We start from the raw sequence: 15,745 nt of genomic DNA, 5'->3' as shown, positions 1-15,745 counted from the left end.
CAGGCCCCATACGGGCCCTGCAGCTACCTGTCCCAGCGCCGGAAATGAGACAGAGCTCCCCTGGGCTTTGTCCATTCTTAAATGTGGACCACAGAGGTGGTCAATTTTTAAAGTGGCTTAAAAAATTTTCATTATTCAAACTAACCAGCTGATAGGTTCTGTTAGGTCATAGAGGAAGTTGTAAGCCGCCCTTTGCAAGAACATCACTTCCGGGACTATGCTTGCTAACCCATGACAAGAAAAAACCTCCTTTTTTTCAGGAGTCAGCTTGCAGTCCTGCTGGAGTCTTTTCATGCCTTTTCATTATCTTAAACCTCTTTGCCTGTGTCACTTTGTCAGGATCCAAAAATAGTTACTAAGGTAAAGGACAAAAAATATTCAGGATGAAGAAGTCATGAATGACAAACACAAACTGGTTTTCAGAGAAAAGTTCAAAAAAATTGCTGACTTCGGCGGGGGAATACATGCAGACAATCAATGTGATTGATAAAGCAAGCTTCGTTTATTGATAATACAGAGGCACTTACATAGTATTGAGTGCACATGCTTATCAGTTCTTAATTGGTTGAAACTTACAAAAGCGCATTCTTACTTCTACATGATTGGGTTAGATAAAAGACTACATTTGGCAAGCTTCTATTATTTATGTTTTGACTTGAGAAATCAAAGTTCTCTTCCCTTCTCATGGTCAGTACATCTTATCAGCACAGCACTGTACCTCCTTAAAACTCCCTTTTGGTTCTCAGGCCTGTTTCTCACACAGGCATTTTCTCATGCAAACATTTTCTCTTGCAGGCCTTTGCTTGTACAGCTCTTTTATTGATCTGTCTTTATCAATGATCCATGTCCCTCATCCTCTAACCTATTCTCCAACGCAAAAACACTATAATGTAGTCACAGAAAATTCAGGGTTCATAAACATTTTTTCCCTCATTGTTTCTGTTTTTTCTGGTTGAACTCAATACAGTGCATCTAAGGTTTAGAAGAAAATGACATAAGGGAATGATGCTGATTTTATTCATGTACCAAATTTATAGTCTGTGGAAGAATCTAAGATGGACATTGAAAATGTCTTGCCATATAAAAATTACCTTTGGTTTTAAAGTGACTGTAGTCTTTGTTAGGCACTAACGTTCTTGGGAATATATACATGAATTTGAAACATGTAAGGAAAATAAATGTTTAAAAATCTGTGATATTTTCAGTGCATCCAAATGGCTGAGTCAGGTAGAGGAGGAGGATGTGCTTCATTTACCTTCAGCATTGAGGCTATTTGCTGTGGTAAAGATGCAGCTCTACCTGATGTCATCTGTAAGCCTCCACCACCATTTCCAGTAAGTACAGCCAGTATCTTGGAGCACACTCTGTGTTCAGGTAAAGTGTGTTCATGCTCATGTTTAGGTAATGTAATGAAATATATGAAAAATCCTAAGAACTTTGGATTTTATAATAATAAAAGTCACCATTTTTCTTACTATTACTTTCCTGCCCCTTTGCTAACTGTCATATCCTGTATTTAACTAGATTGCTTGCAAGGTGTTAGTGTGTTGAAGTTCTCATCATGATTTGGTTTTCTGGACATTACAAGAATGGAAACACTGGATACTTGAGTCTGAAATGAGTTTACATTAATCTTTGAAGGTATAAATGGATTTGCTGATTTTAGAAAATCCCTATTTATGCAAACATGAAAGATTGTGTATGGTTGTCCTGTACCTCAGAAGGCAGCATTTGAAAATAACTGAAAGATACTTTTTGTAGTTAAGGGACCTTAATTGAGACTTGGCATTTAGGATGTATTTGAAAATCAAAGGGGAATAAAGACCATTTTTTGACTGTGTTTTGATGTGCAAGGAAGCTTTTGACTTACTGAATCATGTATTATTCATCCTCTTAGTTCAGCATTGCAATTAAGATGTGTGATTTCATATAACTAAGTAATCTGTAACTGTTTCTTATGTGAATGTTGCAGGCTGCTTGGTAGCACAGTTCTGTGCCATCTGAATTCTGTATACACTGCAGCTTTTGAGGTACAGTCAGCCTTACAGGAGAATTACTAGCCCCAGTATATTTAATGTCACCCATGGAGAAGTTAGAAAAGCTTTCTTCCTTATGTGAATAAAATTTCAGAACCAAGTTGAAGTTCTCAGGGGAAATCTGATGCCATTCAGGAAAATCAGAGTTAACCCACTTGTATAAATAGAGTCAATGAAAAATTCAAGTGTTAGGTTTAATGACTGGATAATGACCAAAAGTATGTTATAGCTTTGACTAACTTACAGTGAAATTATTTGAAGCAGTGAATTATTGCCATTGCATATTTTTATTAGACACATTCTGAGTTTACACAAATTTTGTCTAAATGCAATTAGAAACCCAATTAAGGAGCATCAGCTTACCATCAGCAACATTAAGTGATTTAAAGTGTTAGCCAACAACCAAATATAGCTGGAAGCAGTAAGCTCCTTTTATTGTCCAGATCTGGGACTTGTGATAGCACTTCACGCTTTGCAACGTACCACTCAGGTATTGATTGAGCACCATTCATCACATGAGAGGAACAACATCAATTCTGTAATTCTGGCTGTAGTAATCTGGATATTTTAAAAACTGTTTCTGCATATTTATCTTTCTCAATTTCAAGATTCAAGTTAAACAAAAGACCCCAACAACAAACCCCAAGAAAACCCACTAAAAAGCTCCCACAAACCTCAAAAATCCAACCTTAAACAATTCTTTTAAAGTAGAAACTGAATTTTTTGAGGGCCTGGTTTTATGACAACACAACCTGTTTCCATGAAAATGGTCCTGGAAAGGGTGCCTGTGTTATTCAGGTATCATACTTAATGTAGCTATTACACTATCTTAGAAGAGGTTAAGGCCATCACTACTCTGAAGAGAGAAGGAATGGTTTCTGAGTAAGTTAGGTTGGTGAGAATAACTAATTTTGGCAATTAAGAGTTTAGGATTACTATAAATGACTATTTAACAGTTTTATTATATTTTTTCCTTGATTTTGTGATACATTCTTGCAGAAAGGTACAGTGAAGTTATAAAAGGTATAAATTTGGATGTAAACACAGTTACTATGCATGTCAAAATGCAATGAAGTGTACTTGAGAAGTAATATAGTGCATTTTTGCACTCTTTTTTTATTAGCTATGTTTCTTGTAGCTTTTATTAGTGTACCTGTATATTTGGTGGATATCAGGACCTTATAAATAACAAACACAATTCATACAGAGTACAGAAAATAAGCCAGTGCCTCTGAAAACAGGAGAAGATGAAGATTACATGTTGGCCTTAAAACAAGATCTTAGAGGAACTATGAAAATGCCATACTTCTTGGCAGTAGAAGACAAACATCAAGGCTTGTTTATGTGCCTTTTATTTTTATTTATATCTTTATTATTATTATTCTGTGAAGGCTGATGTAGTGAAAAGCACATGTTGAGGATGAGTTTCATACTGATAATGAGGAAGTAAAAATGGCAGCTTAAAATAACAGGGAATTTTTCTGCTTTTACACTTATTCAAGTGCTGTAACTGGAAAGCAGCTGTGTGGAAAAGAGAGGTATCGAACATCTATTCCATTTGGTATACAGTAAGAAACATATAGACCATCTACATGCAGTCTTTTCAATTATATGCCAGCCAATACAAGCCAATTTGGCATTTCTGTGTTAGAAAACCCTAAAATTTTTCATCAGAGCAAAGACATTTGTATTAAATACTAGTGTTGAATTCAGCTTCCATTGAAATAGTGTAAAGACATACTGAAAATAATATTATATTTAATAGATGGACATTGTAAAAGGTAGTTAGCTTTTTTCCCCCTAAGTCCATTCAGGAAATATTGGTAAGTGTTACTGACAAGTCCCTTGAAATATGAAGATTGACGTGAAGGTAAGTGATTTATTGAAGTTTTTATCAGAAGTAGAGCTGGATTAGAAGCCAAATCTTGATCTTATTCTGTGGGACCTAAGATTTTCTTTTGCTTACACATAACTAAAAATTAATTGCTTTGTTATTGTTTGATAACAATAAATGCTGGAGTAATACTTGACATCCAGTCATACATCATTGATACTGTTAAAATTCAAGCTTCCTGGTCAGAAAATTGAGCTAGAGGAGCTAGTGGGAAAGAAGGAATGTGAAAGACTAGTAAGAAAGACTTACGTGTCTGTTTACCATACTTTGAGGGTATTGTAAATCTAGAAGTCACTGGACGTTTTTACTGTGAGGAGTGCTTATTTTCATTCATGATTTTTTGCCTAGTTTTATCAGCTGCTGAATCCTTATTCTAAATGTTATAAATGGCAAGGGCTATTACGGCTTTGTAAAAGCATTTAAAAAATCTGAATTGGATAAACACTGGATAATCTTTTCCTTCCTATCTTGTGCTGATTTTGAATAATGAGAGCTGACTTAAACTCTAAAATGTAAGGTGTCATTTCCACCCGAAACCCATCAGAATATTATCTGGCTAAATATTCATGATATTGATAATGTATAGGTTCATAGTCCAATCCCCTCAGAATTTTTGGTAATTTCTGTTCATGGTGTAATGGTGAATTCTAGATGTTTTTGAAACTGTATGCAATTTTTTTTATGAGGCTTTGAATTCAACACACCTTATTGTCCAATTGTTCATGTACTAAAGCCACGTATAAAATGGAGCAGCACTCTGCAGTGCGAGCAGTGAACACACTGCCAGCCAGATGTTGTGGCTCACAAAAGACAGGGTATTTCCCCTGATTTACAGCTGGAGCCCAGGTGGTGTAACCAGGTAAAACTGAGGCAAGAATAGATCTGATCCTTATTGCTGGATCCCTTTATGATGATAGAAGAATTTTGAATTACTCCTTTATCATATGTCGTCTTTCATCTTCTGAGTAAACAGATACCAGTGTCTTTGGATTCTCATCTCACTAGAGGCTTTCTGTGCTCTTGATCTTTGTCAGGCTTGAAGTTTGCTATTTCTGTTAGAGGCACAAAAAAGGAAACTACTGTGTCTGAGAGCCAGCCAGGGTTATTTCCAGTGAACCAGGTGTTTTATGAGAAAATGTTATCTCTCTTTTCCAGCTTTACCTTATGTGATCATTCTTACTGTTCACCTCAATATTATCTTTGTTCCTGCAACCTTCTTTCTGAGATGGAGAGATCTCTCCTGACACAGCCTGCTGTGTTGGCCGAGGGAATTGGTGCTGCGTCTTCCCCGAGCATCCTTGAGGAATCCGGCACTCTCAGGGAGGCCAATCCTCATTGGAGACACCCAGGAGGAGCTCTGGAGCCTCCATGCAAACACCCACAACTACTGGTGCGATTGAGAGCACATCACACACACAGGCACACCAAAAACATTGACCGCAGATGAAGGAAACGAGTGGGATCCTCCGTAGGGTTGTCCACAGGTTTTTTCTGGGAAGGATCGAGGGACGAAAGAGCAGGATAGTGGAGGGTCCAGGGGTTTTATAGAGGGATGAAAAACCAATCAGGCGAGAGCTGGGGGGCACAGACTGGAAACGGATAAACCAATGGGATGGGAGAGGGGAGGGACAAAGGAGACGGGGACCAATGGGGCATTGAAGAACGGGGAACATTCTAGAACTTACACTTATTAAACAGGCAATGTACATATTAAAAACAACATCCATAGAAAGGGGTGGAGGGCCAGCGGGCCAACCAGAAACCATTCATTTGCCTAGAAAAACAAAGGCTTGTGGGAACTTGCTGTAAGCTCGAGGGAGATGTTAGACCTCAGAGCCGGCCCACCAAAAGTTTAAGGCTGCACTTGGGCCTTGTGGCTCTCCAGCCACCCCAGCAGCAGCCACAACTGCCGCAACACTCTCTTTTCTGCTGAGTGTATTCCTTAGTAGAACTGCCTGCTTTGAAAGCTGTTTTTTTCCTACCAAAATTAGCAATTGCAGGGGAAGCAGGTAGACAGCCACTTTACATATTCAAATAATGCTTCAAATGTTCTCATCACCTCTGCAAGGGTAAGTTGGTAAATTGAGGTATCTTTTTACTGAATCTTTAGTTGTTCAAAACTGCCACATCTGAGGGGTGGGGTTATAATTACATCACTGATGGTCTGCAATTTAAAAAGCTTGTTTTTATCTCAGTTGCAGTGTGCAGTCTTCTCTGGGACTGCATTCTGTGGGAAAAGTGGTCTAGCTTTAAGAAAACTGCAGAGTAGATTATTCTTAATGGATCTTTTCTGTTACCTGGTTTACAAAACATCTCGTAAAACTAAGAGGGCATTATGGGGTGGACTGTAAGCAGGAACTTCATGAATTGTCTTTGCTACAAGAGTGAATGGATTGTTACAACACCTCAGAACAACGTATGTGAGCCAAGTGGTCTTTTGAAGTGTGAGAAGGGAAACATTTTGGATGTAGCTGTCTCTTTCATTACTCAGGTAGTAAATGAAAGCTGTATCTCATTCTGGAAATGTTGATGTGTTAATGTGCCATATAGCATAGATTTCCATAATTCATTTAAATGCTAATTTTGAGTGTATAGCAGGCATTTTCTATGGAAAGTTCTTTTTTTTTTCCTCACTATATAAGTTATGAATTACTTATATTTTTCCTGTAGGTACTACATCTGCCAAGACTGGGTGATTGCCACCTTGGCAGTGGTTTGGAATTAGCTCATTAGCTGTGAGTGGCAAGAGTCAGTCAATGTATTTTTTTACTGACGGCATCAGCAATTATTTCTTCACTAAAGAGCCTTGATCTCAATCAAAACTACTAGTTTCTTTTCCTCTCATTGCTGATAGTTTTCTACAACATCTATGAATGTGACTTGAGACACTTATTTTAAATGTAGACGCTTTGTTGCAAAATTTTGAGAAGGTTCTGTTTGCCTTCATAATAGCTAAGTTTAAAATTTAGCTTCATTTATGATGTCTTCTTTTTCCTTGGTGAGTACACACCTGAAGGATGGGATGCCATACAGAGAGACCTGGACAGACTGGAGAAGTGGGTGTACGGGAATCTCATGTTGTTTAATAACCTGGGTTGGGCCACTGCCAGCAGGTTGAGGGAGGGGATTCAGCCCCTCTTCCACACTCTGGTGGGACCCCACCTGCAGTTCTGCATAAGCTGTGGGGTCCCAGCACAGGAAGAAGAGAGACCTGTTGGAACAAGTCCAGAGGAGGCCACCAAGTTGATCAGAGGGATGGAGAACCTCTCCTATGAGGAGAGAGTGACAGAATTTGGATTATTCAGCCTGGAAAAGAGAAAGCTTCAGGCTGACCTAATTGCAGCCTTCCAGTATCTGAAGGGAACTTACACAGGAAAGATGGGGCCAAGAACATGTAGTGACAGGACAGGAAATGAAAAAATTGAAAGAGTAAGTTTAGATTAGGCATTAGGAAAAAATTCTTTACTGTGAGGGTGTAGAGACACTGGCACAAGTTGCTCAGGGAAGGTGCGGCTGCCCCATCTCTGGAGGTGTTCAAGGCCAGGTTGGATGGGGCTTTGAGTAACCTGATCTAGTGGAAGGTGTCCCTGCCCATGGCAGTGGGGCTGGAATGAGATGATGTGTAAGGTCCCTTCCAACCCAAACTCTTCTGTGATTCTATGAGTCTGTGATTGTATGCTAGAAGTCTTTGATTCTAAAGGTCAAAGTCTGTCTTGTTACTATTTTTTGGTATCATATCTGCAAATATTATCCCTAATTGGCTTAATAGTGCAATCAGATTCAGTAATTTTGCATGAAGTGGATTTTGCAGTTGCATATGGTAATTTGGCAAGAAAAAATTAGACTGATTTAAAAATACTAAAGTTTTGGTATTGCTGTTGGCATTAGAGATTGTACATAAAAGGTTATTCAGTATAAATGGATGTACTTACACTGTATAACTACTGTATTATTTACAGTGCGTTTCTCAATTTAATTCTTGTGCCTGGAAGGAGCTTAAATGGATTAAAGTGTTTGGCTGCTGTTTTGGATAGAATGCAAAGCTTTACCATTACATTGTACTGGAAGTCTTGGATAGAATGCAAAGCTTTACCATTACATTGTACTGGAAGTCTTGGGAGCTGATGATCAGACTGAGACACAGCCTTTTGAGACCTGGGAATACTGGTTACTCTTTATGGTTAACACAGTGAAGTTAAATGTTACTCACTGGTTTTGTAGTAAAGGTTTGATTGTGAAACTCTTGAATAGAGAAATAGTGTTACATTTGATGTTTCAACCTAGTTTCCCAGTTTCCTTGAACAAATCTGCATTTAACAATTTCATGCTTTTCAAAGGACAAAAGAACAAATGTGGAGTATTGAGTGGTTTTGGTTTGTTTTGGGGTATTTTTTTTTTACTGTCTGACAACAGGAAAGTGTTCAATGTGGGATTAGAAAAATACACTATATGTTTAGTTACTTGAAAATATCAAGGACTGTGTCTGGATTGCCATTTAACTGGGTGAACTGAATAACACTTTGTATCCTTCTCTACAGCAATTGAGAGATACAGTCAAAAGGACCAGGACAATGAAAAAGAGCAGGAAACATGGACACGAGGTAATACCTGAGGTTATCAAAGGCTAATTTTCTATGAGCCTGTGAAATGTTCTGCTCTTAAGTGTTTGATTCACTATTTTTCAAAGAATAAAAAGTATTAAATCCTTACCAAGTCATGTATTCCTTCCAACCCTGTATTGTTGAGAGGTATTGTTCTTTGCATGATTTCAGATCAAGGTAAGTATTGTTTTGTCAAAAAAAAAAAAAAAAAAGGAAATATTCTGATTTTATTTATTTACTCAGTTGTAGCCACTGATTTCCAGCACAAATGCAAACTTAAGTACTCACTCCTGCTCTCCTTTTTCCTTACTCACTGCACAGATAACAGTTTTGAACTGGGAGCAAACACTGATGGTACTAAAAATACCCCAACCTGATGTCTGTCATGGGCAGCTGTATTTTATAATATTAGCCTTCCCCAACCATATCTTTATAGCTCACTACTGCAAATTTCATTACACGATAGTTTAGTAAGTTGAAGAGCTCATGGGCCACTGGAATGGTTGAACTTTGTCTCCTTGGGATAGAAGCCAGTTGTCATTATGTGGGTGAAATGGCAATGCTGACTCCTGTCCTCAATTTAAATTACAGCTAGAATTCCTGTTATGCTAGAACGTTTTGGCATACATATAAATAAGATCAAGCACAGACGGGGTCCCTTCCTTTCCCTGGTGGCAGGGGAAGGATTACTGCTGTAAATCATCATTTCTCTATACTAAAGCTATTTTCTGTACAAATTGGAGAAGACTCCCAAGAGAGATGAAACCAAAGAAGGCAAACAAAAACGGTATGTTAAATATTTTTAAGAAGCAAATATTACATAGTAGTTGACAGATAAAAGCCATACCTGGAGGTGGTTAGAGGAAAAATATGCTAGAAATGTTCATCAGTCTATATAATTAAGGGGTTTTGGCAGATTTTTTTCTAAATATTTTATTAGCGTGCCTGTCTTTTGTGGGTTTTGCTTTGCTTCTGTAGCATGTTTTAACTTACTGGAACAGATTTATCTTCATTTTTTCTGCCTTTTGTATTGATGCACCATATTAACATACAAGATACGTAACAGTGAAAAATTTAAAAAAAACCTACAAATCTTTTTGTTTTGAAAACTCATATCATTAATCAGCACTCATCCTTCTACTCAATAGTAACTGGCTGTTCAGATTTCCTTTATATTTTGGGTTTCTCAATTTTCTTGTTTATGATTCGGTTAAGTTTTGCATTTTTTTAAGCCTTTCATATGTCATTTAATGTAGATTATTTTCTGTTTTCCCTGGTTTTACTTTTTTGTTTCTTTTCAGCTTTCTTCTGCAGACTTGTGAACCAGATCCTTCAAAAGCAGTTGGAGGTGGTATTGGTAGTTCTTACAGGAAAACAGATTTTTATTACACAGCATCATTTGTTTTTCAGAGTGTTTCCTAGTGTGCATGACTTAATTTAAGTTCTCTGTAGAAGTCTGTTGTTCAGATTATGTGAAATAACACTTGGCCTCCTGTGTTTAGCTGTCTGTTTATATATAATTGCTTGCCTTCTTGTTCTTCGTCTCCAAGTCCCTCATGTGTCATTTTTCAGTTGACAGATAAAATGGAAAAAGGAATGGGAACGTGTGTAATCGCAGAGACTGGATCAGCTGGAATCTTTGCTCCTTTTTAGAGCATCTTTGAAAAGCATGGTACTGAAGGTAGACTGTAAGATTCAACTGAAAACAAAATATTTATTTGCAAATTCTCCAAAGGTGGCACCAGAATATACCTGGGGTTTTATTCCAAAAGAAGAAACCACGGACTTTTATAAGCCTATGCACAATAGTTATCTCGCCAAGATCCAATGAAATAATAAATGAAAATTATTGTTCCTTCTTAAAATAAGGTAATGATTATCATAAAAAGAGAATCACTGCTCACTGGGGGAATTAATACCAGTTTTTCTACTGGCTCTTAAAAGTACATTCTGCTACATGTTATAGTGGCAAAGATCAGCTGACCATCAGAATTTGATTGGATTAAAAAATAGGTTCCCCTAAAAGCAAAACCTATGTGGGATTAAGGGTTTTTTGTGGACTCCTGATGATGCATTTAGGGTTTTTTTTGTGGAATCCTGATGATACAGTTATGAGTCAGGAAGTTTGTACATAGCAGATCAGTGACCCATTAGAGCTCCTGGTATGTATCTTGTATTTTGAGGACAGGTAACTTAGGTGACACTTTAACCACGGTGGAACAAAGGTGAACAAATAACAGAATTTGCACAGAAATTCAAACCAGGTTCCTACCGTTCTCACTTTGTAGCTTGCAGGAGTGGTTTTGGAATCAGTACAGTTCCATGCACAGTGACAGCTTTACTTTTACACACCTCCCCTCCCTCTTTCTGGTTTCCCTGAATATTTTAATGGAAGACCTGATCACCTGCCTTCTCAGTGGCAAAACTTTGGATAGAATTCCGCATCTCTCTCACACTGACCCTGGGCTGTGAAATGCCATATCCTAGATACTAGCAGTGCCTGCTGAAAAAATAAATACATAAATAAATAAATATGTCATCTGGGTTCAGTTGACATTGTAGGCCAGCCATATGCATATGTATATAGCACTCAGACATATGCATTTTAGCCCAAGTACTGCGAGACCAGGTATTTGGGAATCAAATTAGATTAGACTGTATTCCATTGCACCTCTAAGGTATATAATGTAGGGAGCTATTTTCCTTGAAGTGCTAACAATGGGTCAGTGTCTCTTAATTTTATAAGGGCCAAAGATGCCCAGTTTTTAGAGACAAGTCTCACATGTTTGCTCTATATGCATTATTTGTAAAAGCTTGCAGGAGTTTGTGCAGGGATGATTAATTCTGAATTGCACTTTCCACTTGTTTTCCTTAAAAGCCTACTTCATTCTGGATGTGTTTGCTTTGATGCTGTTCATATTTTTACAAAACAGCTTGACTTCCCTCAGCTCTTTGCAGTGCTTTAGTCATATAATTCTTTCCTAGGCAAAACACTGGAATAAATTCAATGTTATTTATGACAAATGCTTTTGACAAAATACAGTTGTTTTCTCAGCAGTTCTCAGTATTATGCTTCCTTGAGTATTAGGCTGATATTTGGGCAACTTTGGTTTAGGGTGCTTCCATCCAGGTAACTCTTACATGGGTATATGGAATGCTATTTTTGACCTTTGCTCCACCATGTAGTTAATCAGGGAGTGACAATAAAGATTATGTTCATGAATCAGGGGACTAAGGAAAAATACACAACACAGAGTCATTAGATGAGAGCCAGCTGTCATCTAAAAGCCATGCAGCTATTGTAATCATGCCTTTTGTTAGGGCTAATGAACTTCTGCCATTTTTTTACATCTACTCGTCTGAAGCACCCACCTGTCATTAATGTCTTGTATAAATTAGTAAGTGAGTTTTTATCTTTTCAAGATGATGAAATGTGAGATTTTGTTCTAGTTTCTTAACATATTTTAAGTATATAGGTGACTAGGATTTTGTGAAGCTGAATGTTGTACTTCAGCCCAGCCTTTTCGTCAACTACTTGTTCAAACTGAATTTCAGACTGGCCTTCTAGGCATCTCTTACCTAAATCAGGCATTTACATCTCTATGAATGATGTACCTCAAAGTCCAAGGTGATTTTAATACAGAAAGTATGGGATTTCCCTGGCATATTCAGGATGTATTTGCTCTTAACTAAAACAAGAGAATTCATCTTTTTCACATTAAAAAAAATAACAGTGATATATTTTATTTCACCAGGTGCAAAAACAAAAAAAGCAAAAATCTCTGATCCTAAAAGTAATCTGGTTGTGATTAAAAAAATTGAGGTAAGATGTGGCATATGATGTGCATTATATTTCTAAATTTTACAGTAGAAATTGAAGGAAAATGAAAGCTAGTATGTTTCTTGGTACAAATGAAATAACCAGCACAGCCTTTTTCTGGTCTTGTCTTGTTACTCTGACAGACAACTGTTCTGCAGCGTGGTGGTGTGAGGGTTAGGGTAAGGATAGAGCCTGGCTGTGGAGAAATGACTTTCTTTGCTCTTGTTTGTACCTGAACGCAACAACCAGTTGGTCTTCACTGGGTAGCAATACAGTGTAATGTGAATAGTAGAGCTGCTATTGGAGCTTACAGGAGGAGGAATGTGTGCCAGTGCTTTTAAATCTGTTGCTGTTTCACCAATCTACTGATGTTGGAACTTAAACAATTTAGTAAGTTGAGAAGGAAGAAACATAGAGAAACTTAGGAAGTGACCTCTGTTTTGTAGGCAATTACTCACCATATCTCAGTGGGAACCTTAAAGGTGAAACAGCTTTGCATTTTTTCTCCTGGTGATCTACCAGTTGTTTGATGAAATTATTACATACAGTATATCGTATTGCTTTATCAAGTATGACATGGCCTTCTGTCAACTGTTCTAACAGTGCATGGTAAAGAGAAATCATCATCTCAGTTTATTACAAAAGACATACTTTTTTACGGCTGATGCTAGACCTAGTAAGTCCTTATTAAGTTCTTGTGCTTTACATAGTTTTGGTTTAAATATTGATAGACATTTGCACAGCACTGTTACACAAAGTGTCTTGCTGTTAACTGCAGCTTAACTCTTCGGCAGTATGGAGGATATGCTGTTTCTGTAACGTGGGATTACCTTGTAAAGAGATTGCCTTGTGACAGGAGCTAGAAAAGAAGGATGAGGAAGAAGAAAAATCCAAAGATGAGAAAGATGGAACAGAAGACAAAGAAGGTGAAGATGATGAAGCAGAAGAACCAGAAGAATATGATGAAGGAGAGTATGAAGAAGTATAATGTTAGTTTTCCTATTTACAGAGTCAGATCCTGGTCATTGATAGTGTGTTGGCTGACAAACGTCCCTAGCTCCCAATAAGGGAGAATTGTTGTGGGAGAAATTATTACATTCATGATTTTTGTTGCACTACATTGTATTGTAAATTTAAGTGTGTGTTCTAGACTTGTTACTCACAAAGAGCTCTGAAAAAAAGATGAAAAACACAAGAATGTGTTCTGACACAATCAATATATACTCCTTTGCAGCACTAGAAGTGCTGCCTCTTGTTTTATATATATCAGAACTTCATTACAGGATTTTCCTTCTTCATTCCCAAGAATCTATTACTGTTTTAAAGTGTGGATGCTCAAGTGCAGTTTAAATCATGTTTCTTCTATAAATTGTCTTCTCCAGAATTGCAGTGATTTTTTTTTCCATTGGTTTAAGAAAATGACTACATTTCTTCCTATTTTGAAGACGGAGATGACTTTGGAGCTGTCAGTGATGACAATATGGATGAAGCAACATACTAACTGTTATTTCTACATGTTACACTGCTCAAACCTTATGCTACTACTACAGAAGCAGAATTCTGGAGGTAGACTGGGTATCAATACACCTAATGCTTTAGCTCTGTTGGTTTTAAGCAGACTCTCCAAAACCACACTGGAGTTTAATTGCACTGTGCTGTAAAAGAGGATAGGGAATCCTTTGTTAAGTTCTTTAGCCAAGTGTTTTGCAGACATGCCTTTTTAAGGCATTCTGGAATGGCAGCTGATGGAGTAAGCTTTATGCCATTGTGTTTCCTCTGCACAGAAAAAGAACATACGCATTTTACTTGAAATTGTGTCTCAATTTGCACTAGTCAATTCTGTGCCTCAACAGTCAACTCTTGAAACAAATAATGAAATTGTTGATGACCACAGTAAAAAAAAGACATATGGCCTTTACGGACATAAGCTGCTCATTGGCAGTTGACTCCTCTGAAGAACTTTATGTAACTTCTGAGTTCAGGTGACTGAAAATAATTGACAACTCTGCACTTTAACATAAACTGACTTGGAAGGACCTTAGTAATGTAGACAAACAACATGACAGTAATTTGAAGAACCGTTAGTCTAGTTAGAACACATTGCCTTTAGTATTTTGGTAAAAAGGAACACACAAAAATATATTACTTTTATGAATCAGCATAAATCATAATTAAGGATAACTTGGCTTAGAAAGACTATATGGCAGAATTTAAGAAATTATGGAATCCTGGTTTACACCAGTACACTCATGAGTGATGAAAATTTCAGCCCTTAGCTTCAGTTTCTCCACTTGTTAGGGCAATACTTTCTTATCTCACAGAGCTGTTAAGTGAGCTGGCAGATGATCGTTATCTATGCAATTGTTGATGTACTTGTTTACTTTTCTACAGAACAACCTAGACAGAAACAGACAACAAATCAGTAAGAAATAAACCACAAAATGGAGAAAAGGAATGTGGTGAAGTATTTTAGTGCATTACGTTTTAATTAGAAAAAACAAGAGAATGCTGAGAAAAGCAAAACCTGAATGTTTGGGAACATCCTTTTTTTATTTAAGAATCAACAGCTGAAGTGTTGAAAACTTACTACTGAGATTAGATACTTGAAGAACACTGTCACAGCACATTCTCTCTATCTTACTGTCTTTTGATGGTAAAAAATACTATTTTTCAGTGTTATTACATTATTACTGATCAGGGTTTTTATTGTTGGTTGGTTTTGAGTTGTGTTTTATTTTCTTAAAAAAAGTATTTCACCTCATTGGTGACTGGGAAACAGTTCTGCATTATTCTGTGAACTTCTGTATGCAGTAAGAATTTGGTCCTTAAGGTGTAATTTTCAAGTGTTCTGATAAAATACCTATCATATGTAAAGGAAATGAAACTAAAATGCTGTGCAGGTCACACCTCAGAGGTGTTAAAAAACTGTTAAAAATAACATTTTTATTTTGAAGTGTTGTTGACTACAATGTGTAATAAACATTCAGCTCCATTGCACAGGCAACGTATTCTGCCAGTTAATCACACACATAAGCAGTTGTTTCTTGAATGGGTGTGCCTGTTTCTTGTGTGTGATATACAAAACACAGAAGATGTGAATGAGGCAAGCATGCTGAAAATTAAATTCGCTTGCTGTGACTGTAACTGCTTCTGCTAGCTCTTCTCCCCATGCAAGGTGAATGGTGAGACTCCTTGCTTCCTAACACAAGAAATGCAAATAGATGGCTTTTGTCAAAGACGGAACTATAAAACTAACCCTAGAAACGAGTTACTCCATGAGTAACAATTTGTTGACAAGTTGTGGTTTGCCTGAACAAGTACAATACCTTATTCTGTAACAGACAGTAATTCTTGAGGACCAATTACTTTTTCCATTAATCATTCTGCTAATGGG

The 15,745-nt window shown here is 37.2% G+C and overlaps 1 protein-coding gene across 1 annotated transcript; it reads left to right on the top strand.

Annotated features, from left to right (window-relative positions):
* The first annotated feature begins 183 nt into the window (after positions 1-183).
* Positions 184-15,355, top strand: POLR3G (RNA polymerase III subunit G). The gene is given in 7 exon segments (XM_017729531.1): positions 184-1,334; positions 3,244-3,370; positions 8,469-8,528; positions 9,265-9,318; positions 12,287-12,354; positions 13,208-13,333; positions 13,742-15,355. Coding segments are annotated over 7 exon segments (666 nt in total). The 5' UTR covers positions 184-1,214; the 3' UTR covers positions 13,853-15,355.
* The last annotated feature ends 390 nt before the right edge of the window (positions 15,356-15,745 follow it).

Source organism: Corvus brachyrhynchos, unplaced genomic scaffold, assembly GCF_000691975.1.
Source record: "Corvus brachyrhynchos isolate BGI_N302 unplaced genomic scaffold, ASM69197v1 scaffold213, whole genome shotgun sequence".
NCBI classification, from domain to species: domain Eukaryota; kingdom Metazoa; phylum Chordata; class Aves; order Passeriformes; family Corvidae; genus Corvus; species Corvus brachyrhynchos.
The sequence above is the reverse complement of the archived record's forward strand: the minus strand, read 5'-3'. Positions and strand labels throughout refer to the sequence as shown.